At 46.8% G+C, this 11,190-nt stretch overlaps 1 protein-coding gene across 3 annotated transcripts in view; it reads right to left on the bottom strand.

Moving 5' to 3' along the window:
* Positions 1–608: 608 nt before the first annotated feature.
* LOC106577298 (methionine synthase) overlaps positions 609–11,190 on the bottom strand; it is a 40,004-nt gene continuing 29,422 nt past the window's right edge. For all 3 annotated transcript variants that reach the window (XM_045701185.2, XM_082965000.1, XM_082965001.1), the window contains 9 exons: positions 10,943–11,024; positions 9,903–10,001; positions 8,516–8,591; positions 7,804–7,959; positions 6,629–6,825; positions 4,575–4,775; positions 4,029–4,221; positions 3,639–3,751; positions 609–2,099 (listed from right to left, as the gene is read on the bottom strand). In XM_045701185.2, coding sequence (XP_045557141.1) covers positions 2,013–2,099; positions 3,639–3,751; positions 4,029–4,221; positions 4,575–4,775; positions 6,629–6,825; positions 7,804–7,959; positions 8,516–8,591; positions 9,903–10,001; positions 10,943–11,024 — 1,204 coding nt within the window. In that variant the 3' untranslated portion in view covers positions 609–2,012. The remainder of the gene's footprint in view (positions 2,100–3,638; positions 3,752–4,028; positions 4,222–4,574; positions 4,776–6,628; positions 6,826–7,803; positions 7,960–8,515; positions 8,592–9,902; positions 10,002–10,942; positions 11,025–11,190) is intronic.

Below are 11,190 nucleotides of genomic sequence, written 5' to 3'. Positions count from 1 at the left end.
CGAACGGGAGTATCCGTGTGGAGGCGACAGAGCCCCGACAGAACCGAACGGGAGTATCCGTGTGGAGGCGACAGAGCCCCGACAGAACCGAACGGGAATATCCGTGTGGAGGCGACAGAAAGCAGCGCCAGGGATTCTGCTGACTGGAGCTCTACAATAACCCAGTATGTTGGAATCGTTACATATTCAGAAAGGGAGGAGGTGTGCAGGTGTGTGTGTGTGTGTGTGTGAGCCGAGACTTCAACATGATCACCGTGCCCCCTCTTCCGGTATCATTGGGAAACAGATGGTGCAGCAACATGAACGGATGACGGAAGATAGCGACACTACTGTTATCGAAGAACGGTGTAGTATACCGACGGTGGTTAGGAGATTCTGGTCGATTTAATCAGTTTGGAGGCATTCAAATTCGTTAAGATATGATTAGCTTGCGGTATGTCAGTAATGTTGCTGTTCCGTTTTTATCATGGGAGGCATAACCCGATCAATCAACCAACCAATCAATCAATATTTCAATACAAGGCCAGACAATATAGTATATAAACTGTTAAGAGTGATGTAGCTAGTGTTGTTTTGTAATCGTATAATACAGCAGACGAGAGACAACATACTGAGCAAATTATTTTATACTAAATGAATATGGTTTCCAGATAAAACATTGTAATCTCAGAACATTCATAACATAAAAATCACTACTTCTTTTCAGAAATAGTGGACACCTCCAGGGTAAATCGATGACAATGATAACTGGTCAGTCATAGTTTTTGGCACATTTCTTTAAGACAAATTGTGAAACAAATAAAAAAATCATTGAAATCCGTAATTTACAATACCCAGTCATAAAAACATGTACCTTTTTTAGAGGTTTAGACATTAATACAGCATGTCAAGTAAGTAAGTGTACATTTTGTGATGAAGACCATGTTTACTAATTATAATTTTGTAAACAAGTTGTATCTAATTAGCCTAAATACAATCTCAAATAAAAAAACTGCTGAGGAAATGTAAGTCTTCTAGAACTTAATATGTCCCTAATGATAAAATCACATTCTGACATTAACCATATGAATCTGTTAATGATTTTAAATCTAAGATTGTGATTTCCATTAAAAAGTATAAATGACTTTGGCAACAGCTGTTATATTAAAACTGTAAAATGTTAGACCATACAAACAGCTCAATTTCTTTACTGACAGGTGGCCATTTTGAAAATAGCTATAAAAAAATAGAAAATAAACGTTTTTTTTTTTCAAGTTGAGCCTTGGTTCATGTGAAGTGTATGTTTAAAAAAAAAATCTGGCCCTTTAAGTAGGGTCTAGAAGGGATGCAGCTTTTTTCAGAATTTACTTTTCGTAGCAAGTTAGGAGAATTAGGTTAAGGTTAGGAGAATTAACGTAGCAGGTTAGGGAGAATTAACGTAGCAGGTTAGGGAGAATTAACGTAGCAGGTTAGGGAGAATTAACGTAGCAGGTTAGGGAGAATTAACGTAGCAGTTTAGGGAGAATTAACGTAGCAGTTTAGGAGAATTAACGTAGCAGGTTAGGGAGAATTAACGTAGCAGGTTAGGGAGAATTAACGCAGCAGGTTAGGGAGAATTAACGCAGCAGGTTAGGGAGAATTAACGCAGCAGGTTAGGGAGAATTAACGCAGCAGGTTAGGGAGAATTAACGCAGCAGGTTAGGGAGAATTAACGCAGCGGGTTAGGGAGAATTAACGCAGCAGGTTAGGGAGAATTAACGCAGCAGGTTAGGGAGAATTAACGCAGCAGGTTAGGGTGAATTAACGCAGCAGGTTAGGGTGAATTAACGCAGCAGGTTAGGGTGAATTAACGTAGCAGGTTAGGAGAATTGGATTAAGGTTGGGAAAAGGGTTAGAATTTGTCAACTTTTGACATCAATTTGACAAAAGCTGTATCCCATCTAGACATGACCATTGAGCAGCCGCCTCTGTTTTCTAGGTAGTGGTTGTGGATGCAGAAGTGTCGTAGCCCAGGATTGGTTGAAGTATCACTGTCAGTCGGTGTCGTAGCCCAGGATTGGCCCCAGCCAGCGTTCCACCTCTGACACTGGCATCTCTTTCCTCCCAGCATAGTCCTCCACCTATGGTAACATGACACACCACACATTAACACCATTAACATGTCATGACATTCCAGACATTAACATAATGTCATGACATACCACACATTAATACCATTAACATAATGTCATGACATACCAGACATTAACATAATGTCATGACATACCACACATTAACACCATTAACATAATGTCATGACATACCAGACATTAACAACAGTAACATGTCATGACATACCAGACATGAACACCATTAACATGCCATGACATACCACACATGAACAACAGTAACAATGTCATGACATACCAGACATTAACATAATGCCATGACATACCATACATTAACATAATGTCATGACATACCACACATTAACAACATTAACACTGTCATGACATACCACACATTAACAACATCAACATACTGTCATGACATACCACACATTAACAACATCAACATGTCATACCACACATTAACAACAGTAACACTGTCATGACATACCACACATTAACAACATCAACATACTGTCATGACATACCACACATTAACAACATCAACATGTCATACCACACATTAACATAATGTCATAACATACCACACATTAACAACAGTAACATAATGCCATGACACATTAACAACAGTAACATGTCATGACATACCACATATTAACATAATGTCATGACATACCACACATTAACAACAGTAACATAATGTCATGACATCCCAAGGTGATGAGACTAGACCTGCCAACCTTGAACAATTTTTATGAGTGCCACTTTAGCTCGGCGGTGGCATCCCTGACCCTCACTACGGCGGGTATGCGACACCCACACTGCTCAGATAAACCTATCCTAGTCTAATGATGTTGTTGACAGAAGACTACCTCTGTATGAATGGTAGCATATAGATTGATGGGTACTTGGTGATGGCTGTCAGTTAAGAACACATTTTTATTTACAATGACGGCCTGCCGGGGAACAGTGGGGTTACCTGCCTTGTTCAGGGGGCAGAACAACAGATTTTTACCTTTGTCAGTTTGAGGATTCGATCCAGCAACCTTTCGGTTAGCGGCCCAACGCTCTAACCGCTAGGCTACCTGCCGCCCCAAGTACATGTAAAATCCCATAGAGAATGCTAACTAAATGCTAACGAGCGCATTGCGAACATTTTGGACAGTTTCTGACCTAAACTATACAAGTACACTCATAAATACTACTCAGTTTGCTGTATGAACAAAACATATATTAGACAGCAAGGCTCTTGATTAAGGAGGGGATTCTCTGCTGTTACTAGGCGAATGCCTGATTTTGGAAGAAGCTAACCACTTAGCTAGATAGCTAACGTGGCTACTAAATTAGCAAACCAAATATAGAACTGCAGAGCTTTTAGAAAGTTAGACAGGATTCAAACCAGGGACTGTAGTGACACCTCTTGCACTGAGGATGCAGTGCCTTAGACCGCTGTGCCACTCGGGAGCCCAATTGTCAGTGGGGTTTGAAAACAGCGCCCCCTTATGGTGGGCTGTTAATCAGTTACATTCAACTCTGAGCCTGTATCAGTACCTGTTCTCTGGTGATCTTTCCCACTGCGAAGTAGGTAGCTTTAGGGTTAGAGAAGTACAGCCCAGAGACGGCAGCTGCTGGGGTCATGGCCAGAGACTCCGTCAACTTGATACCTGGGAAGAAGAAAAAAAAAAACATCAGACATCATCGTCGTCAAAACCTCATTTAGAAGACTTCCTCAAGCGGCTCAAGTTATCGGTCATAAAACACAAAAAGAAGTCTACAATGCAGAAACTACTCTACACCCCTATCTCAATTAAACCTTAATCTGCACTGATAGGAAAAGACTGGACAGGTGGAAACAATATGTTTGGAAGCTCCTCGTTAGGCCGTCTTTCACCTGGTCAGTTGTTTCAGATCAGTTCAGATGAAGGGAGAGGAGGTGCCTACCCGTTTTCTCCTCCACCTCGCCCAGCGTCCACATGGCAGTCTTCTCAGTGTGGTCAGGCTGGGAGGGGTATCCTGCTGCTGGCCTGATGCCCTCGTAACGTATCCTGTGCATGTCCTCAGTCAGGAGGTTCTCCTCCACGCTATAGCCCCACAGTTCCCTACGCACCCTGGCGTGGAGCTCCTCAGCAAACGCCTGGCGGACGGGAGACACACAGACCTTTAGCTTCTCATGGACTCTAACGTCACTGTTTCACCTGGCCTATTAGTGGCTTCCTATTGGCCTGTAGTTATCAGTCTATCATGTATGGCTTCCTATTGGCCTGTAGTTATCAGTCTGTCATGTATGGCTTCCTATTGGCCTGTAGTTATCAGTCTGTCACGTATACCTCAGCCTGACGGTCAGTATAGTAACACTAGAGTCCATACCTCAGCTAGACGGTCAGTATAGTAACACTAGAGTCCATACCTCAGCCAGACGGTCAGTATAGTAACACTAGAGTCCATACCTCAGCTAGACGGTCAGTATAGTAACACTAGAGTCCATACCTCAGCCAGACGGTCAGCCAAAGCCTTGACCATGATACTGTTGTAGTCTTCTCCCTGGGTCTCAAACTGTTTGCTCAGCTCCTCCACTCCAAACACAGCTACAGCAAACATCCCCATGTAGTCAGACACACCGCTGGCCCTTGGGGCCACGAAGTCAGACAGGCAGTAGTAGGGGTCTGAGCTGGCACTGTCCTTCTCTGCCTACAAGACAAAACACACAGTTATCTTACAATACATGCTTGTTGTTAGGGTCAGACCCCATTTAGTCCGCTGGTCCATTGTTTGGTCTGTAGACTTGTTAGTCGACCCAGATTTCTTTAGTCGAGCAGTAGCAACACAATAATAACAATTGGTGTACGAGACACCTTTCTGATTGGCTCCTGTCTGAGCGGACTGATCCATTGTGGAGGCCTGTCTGAGCGGACTGATCCATTGTGGAGGCCTGTCTGAGCGGACTGATCCATTGTGGAGGCCTGTCTGAATGGACTGATCCATTGTGGAGGCCTGTCTGAGCGGACTGATCCATTGTGGAGGCCTGTCTGAGCGGACTGATCCATTGTGGAGGCCTGTCTGAGCGGACTGATCCATTGTGGAGGCCTGTCTGAGCGGACTGATCCATTGTGGAGGCCTGTCTGAGCGGACTGATCCATTGTGGAGGCCTGTCTGAGCGGACTGATCCATTGTGGAGGCCTGTCTGAGCGGACTGATCCATTGTGGAGGCCTGTCTGAGCGGACTGATCCATTGTGGAGGCCTGTCTGAGCGGACTGATCCATTGTGGAGGCCTGTCTGAGCGGACTGATCCATTGTGGAGGCCTGTCTGAGCGGACTGATCCATTGTGGAGGCCTGTCTGAGCGGACTGATCCATTGTGGAGGCCTGTCTGAGCGGACTGATCCATTGTGGAGGCCTGTCTGAGCGGACTGATCCATTGTGGAGGCCTGTCTGAGCGGCCTGATCCATTGTGGAGGCCTGTCTGAGCGGCCTGATCCATTGTGGAGGCCTGTCTGAATGGACTGATCCATTGTGGAGGCCTGTCTGAATGGACTGATCCATTGTGGAGGCCTGTCTGAATGGACTGATCCATTGTGGAGGCCTGTCTGAATGGACTGATCCATTGTGGAGGCCTGTCTGAATGGACTGATCCATTGTGGAGGCCTGTCTGAGTGGACTGATCCATTGTGGAGGCCTGTCTGAGTGGACTGATCCATTGTGGAGGCCTGTCTGAATGGACTAATCCATTGTGGAGGCCTGTCTGAGTGGACTAATCCATTGTGGAGGCCTGTCTGAGTGGACTAATCCATTGTGGAGGCCTGTCTCAGTGGACTAGTCACACAGGTGCTAGTCACACAGTCACTAGCTGCAGCAGGGAGGAGAGAGAGACAGCAGGGAGGAGAGAGAGACAGCAGGGAGGAGAGAGACAGCAGGGAGGAGAGAGAGACAGCGGGTGCTAGTCACACAGTCACTAGCTGTTTTGTTAAACACAGAGCAGCAATCAAATCAATTGCTGGTCGAATCCCTCGAGTCATGTGTGTCTTAATTATTTCATCAAACAGTGTGCTTAAAGCATCAGACCAGCTCAGTGAATGTTGTTGATTTGATTAAAACACACAGGTTGTTTCTATATATGGAAAAATACGTTTTAACATTTAGACCAATTGATTGGGTTGAAAAGAACAGATAGATTCTTGGTTGACCAAGATTTCTTTTTTTTGTCGGGGACAGCCCTACTTGTTATAGGTTTACAACGGAAATTAATTGAACCCAGACCCCAGACCCCGCCCCCACACAGACAGACCCCACACAGACCCCGCCCACACACACACAGACCCCGCCCACACACCCAGCCCACACATCCAGACCCCGTCCCCACACCCCGCCCACAGACTCCGCCCCCACACACACAGACCCCACACAGACAGACCCCGCCCCCACACCCCACAGACAGACCCCAGACCCAGCCCACACACCCAGACTCCGCCCCCACACACACAGACCCCGCCAACACAGACCCCATGAACAAACAAACCCTGTTCCAGATCTCCTCTGCTACTCACCTGTTGGCGTAGTCCATAGAAGGTGGCGAGGGGCGTGGCGGAACGAGGTGTGACGTCATGCTCGTACACCTGGATGTCGTCTCCTACACTCTGGGCGGGCCAGAAGCCCACCAGGCCACGCCCCCAGAGACCTTTATTATCTATCAGTCTGTTGAGGAGTCGCTGAGCGTCGTCAAACACCCTCCGAGCCTCCTCACCTGTACAGGTCCATTATAACATCACAGTATTATCTACCAGTCTGTTGAGGAGCCCTGAGCGTCGTCAAACACCCTCCGAGCCTCCTCACCTGTACAGGTCCATTATAACATCACATTATTATCTATCAGTCTGTTGAGGAGCCCTGAGCGTCATCAAACACCCTCCTCACCTGTACAGGTCCATTATAACATCACATTATTATCTATCAGTCTGTTGAGGAGCCCTGAGCGTCATCAAACACCCTCCTCACCTGTACAGGTTCATTATAACATCACATTATTATCTACCAGTCTGTTGAGGAGCCCTGAGCGTCATCAAACACCCTCCTCACCTGTACAGGTCCATTATAACATCACATTATTATCTACCAGTCTGTTGAGGAGCCCTGAGCGTCATCAAACACCCTCCTCACCTGTACAGGTCCATTATAACATCACATTATTATCTACCAGTCTGTTGAGGAGCCCTGAGTGTCATCAAACACCCTCCTCACCTGTACAGGTCCATTATAACATCACATTATTATCAGTCAATCAACCACAGCCACAATATCATATTACACCTGTCAATCAACCACAATATCATATTACACCTGTCAATCAACCACAGGTCCAATATTATATTACACCTGTCAATCAACCACAATATCATATTACACCTGTCAATCAACCACAATATCATATTACACCTGTCAATCAACCACAATATCATACTACACCTGTCAATCAACCACAATATTATATTACACCTGTCAATCAACCACAATATCATATTACACCTGTCAATCAACCACAATATCATACTACACCTGTCAATCAACCACAATATACTACACCTGTCAATCAACCACAATATCATATTACACCTGTCAATCAACCACACTATCATATTACACCTGTCAATCAACCTCCATAGAAATACAATCACAACACTAGAATGGCGATAGCATTACATGTATCTCTATGGCCTCTACGTACCCACGGTTTTGTCCTTGAAGATCTTGGGGTACCCTCTGTTAGGGTACTTCCCTCTAAGCTGCCACACGTCGAAGAAAGGCTTCCAGTCGATATAGTCCACCAGCCTCCGCAGATCATACCCCTCAAACACACGGGTACCCAGGAACTGAGGACACACTGACAGGAGGAGGGAGAGAGAGCAGGAGAGAGAGGGAGAGAGCGAAAGAGAGCGAGCGAGAGAGAGCGAGAGAGAGGGAGAGAGCGAAAGAGAGGGAGAGAGCGAAAGAGAGGGAGAGAGCGAAAGAGAGAGAGAGAGCAAGAGAGGGAGAGAGCGGGAGAGAGAGAGAGCGAGCGGGAGAGAGAGCGAGCGGGAGAGAGAGCGAGCGGGAGAGAGAGCGAGCGGGAGAGAGAGCGAGCGGGAGAGAGAGCGAGCGGGAGAGAGAGCGAGCGGGAGAGAGAGAGAGCGGGAGAGAGAGAGCGGGAGAGAGAGAGCAGGAGAGAGAGAGCAGGAGAGAGAGAGAGCAGGAGAGAGAGAGCAGGAGAGAGAGAGCAGGAGAGAGAGAGCAGGAGAGAGAGGATCAGTCACCATAGTCAAGGTATTGTCTATCAAAATATGACTGACCTACATCGGTCAGACAGAAATAAGTCTCATATTTTCCATTACAATGACAAGCAGACAAATGCCTTCCTGAAGTCCTAGAGGACAGTTGATCCCAGGACATTAGGGTCTTACCTGGTTTGGTCTGAGAAAGCCAGTCCACATGGAGTCCTTTCGCCCTGGCCTGGGCTAGAGACAGGAAGCGCCTCTCCTGAGAACACAGACACACAGAGACTCCTTTCATCATCTACCTGAACAGCTCTCAGACAGCCCAGCCATTGCAGTGTAGTGTACCAAACTACCAGCTAGGGGTCTGGACCAGTGTTGAGGACCAGGATTCATCAACTGTAGTAGTCCTAACCCTGCAACTGTGGCCCTTAGACTGGAACAACTGCTCCCTTCTAGACTGTTCCAGGACAGGACAGGACAGTCTGTTAGACTGGAACAAATCCCCCCTTCTAGACTGTTCCAGTACAGGACAGTTTGTTAGACTGGAACAACTCCCCCCTTCTAGACTGTTCCAGGACAGGACAGGACAGTCTGTTAGACTGGAACAACTCCCCCCTTCTAGACTGTTCCAGTACAGGACAGGACAGTCTGTTAGACTGGAACAACTCCTCCCTTCTAGACTGTTCCAGGACAGGACAGGACAGTATGTTAGACTGGAACTACTCTTCCCTTCTAGACTGTTCCAGTACAGGACAGTCTGTTAGACTGGAACAACTCCCCCCTTCTAGACTGTTCCAGTATAGGACAGTCTGTTAGACTGGAACAACTCCCCCCTTCTAGACTGTTCCAGGACAGGACAGTCTGTTAGACTGCAAACCCTCCTCCCTTCTAGACTGTTCCAATACAGGAAAGTCTGTTAGACTGGAACAACTCCTCCCTTCTAGACTTTCCCAGTACAGGACAGGACAGTCTGTTAGACTGGAACAACTCCCCCCTTCTAGACTGTTCCAGGACAGGACAGTCTGTTAGACTGCAAACCCTCCTCCCTTCTAGACTGTTCCAATATAGGAAAGTCTGTTAGACTGGAACAACTCCCCCCTTCTAGACTGTTCCAGTACAGGACAGTCTGTTAGACTGGAACAACTCCCCCCTTCCAGACTGTTCCAGTACAGGACAGGACAGTCTGTTAGTCTGGAACAACTCCTCCCTTCTAGACTGTTCCAGGACAGGACAGTCTGTTACACTGGAACAACTCCCCCCTTCTAGACTGTTCCAGTACAGGACAGGACAGTCTGTTAGACTGGAACAACTCCTCCCTTCTAGACTGTTCCAGGACAGGACAGTCTGTTAGACTGGAACAACTCCCCCTTCTAGACTGTTCCAGTACAGGACAGTCTGTTAGACTGGAACAACTCCCCCCTTCTAGACTGTTCCAGGACAGTACAGTCTGTTCCTAATACAGAGCCCTAGACTTCATCCAATGATACTAATCTCCTTCAGAGTGTTTTAGTGGTCCAGTGTGTGTGTTACGTGCGTATGTTTGTCTGTGTGCGTGCGTGCGTGTGTTTCTCACCTTTAGAGAGTCGTAGTGGTCCTGTCTGATGTCTTCGTACTCCTCTGTCGTCTCCTCAAAGAACTCCTCCTTCACGTTCTCATCTAACAGCTGAGAACACTGACAGACACAACACGGAGGTTCATCTAACAGCTGAGAACACTGGCAGAGACAACACGGAGGTTCATCTAACAGCTGAGAACACTGGCAGAGACAACACGGAGGTTCATCTAACAGCTGAGAACACTGGCAGAGACAACACGGAGGTTCATCTAACAGCTGAGAACATTGACAGAGACAACACAGAGGTTCATCTAACAGCTGAGAATAAGCAGCTGTACTAAGTGAGGACCACAGTATCTACTGACAGGAAGTGTAGTGTGGGCTGTACTAAGTGAGGATACACAGTATCTACTGACAGGAAGTGAAGTGAGGACCACAGTATCTACTGACAGGAAGTGTAGTGTGGGCTGTACTAAGTGAGGACCACAGTATCTACTGACAGGAAGTGTAGTGTGGGCTGTACTAAGTGAGGATACACAGTATCTACTGACAGGAAGTGAAGTGAGGACCACAGTATCTACTGACAGGAAGTGTAGTGTGGGCTGTTCTTAGTGAGGACCACAGTATCTACTGACAGGAAGTGTAGTGTGGGCTGTACTAAGTGAGAACCACAGTATCTACTGACAGGAAGTGAAGTGAGGACCACAGTATCTACTGACAGGAAGTGTAGTGTGGGCTGTACTAAGTGAGAACCACAGTATCTACTGACAGGAAGTGTAGTGTGGGCTGTACTTAGTGAGGACCACAGTATCTACTGACAGAAAGTGTAGTGTGGGCTTTACAATGTGAGGACCACAGTATCTACTGACAGGAAGTGTAGTGTGGGCTGTACTAAGTCAGGACCACAGTATCTACTGACAGGAAGTGTAGTGTGGGCTGTACTAAGTGAGAACCACAGTATCTACTGACAGGACGTGTAGTGTGGGCTGTACTAAGTGAGGACACACAGTATCTAGTGACAGGAAGTGTAGTGTGTCTAGTCAGTGTAGTGTACGTACCACCACCACACTCCTGGAGGCATCCAGAACATGCACCACAGGACAGCTGTAACGGGGAGCGATCTTCACCGCCGTGTGGGTCCTGTTACACACAGAGGCTTCACATCAGACACAGGGTCAACAAGGGGTCAGGAAGTAAGCGAGTTGAAAGGTCATGGTAAAGCTAATGATGGTGTGTGTTGAAAGACGCATCACATCAGAAACAGGGTCAACAAGGGGTCAGGAAGTAAGCGAGTTGAAAGGTCATG

The sequence above is a fragment of the Salmo salar genome, chromosome 18 (genome assembly GCF_965601325.2).
Source record: "Salmo salar chromosome 18, fSalSal1, whole genome shotgun sequence".
Lineage (NCBI taxonomy): Eukaryota > Metazoa > Chordata > Actinopteri > Salmoniformes > Salmonidae > Salmo > Salmo salar.
The sequence above is the reverse complement of the archived record's forward strand: the minus strand, read 5'-3'. Positions and strand labels throughout refer to the sequence as shown.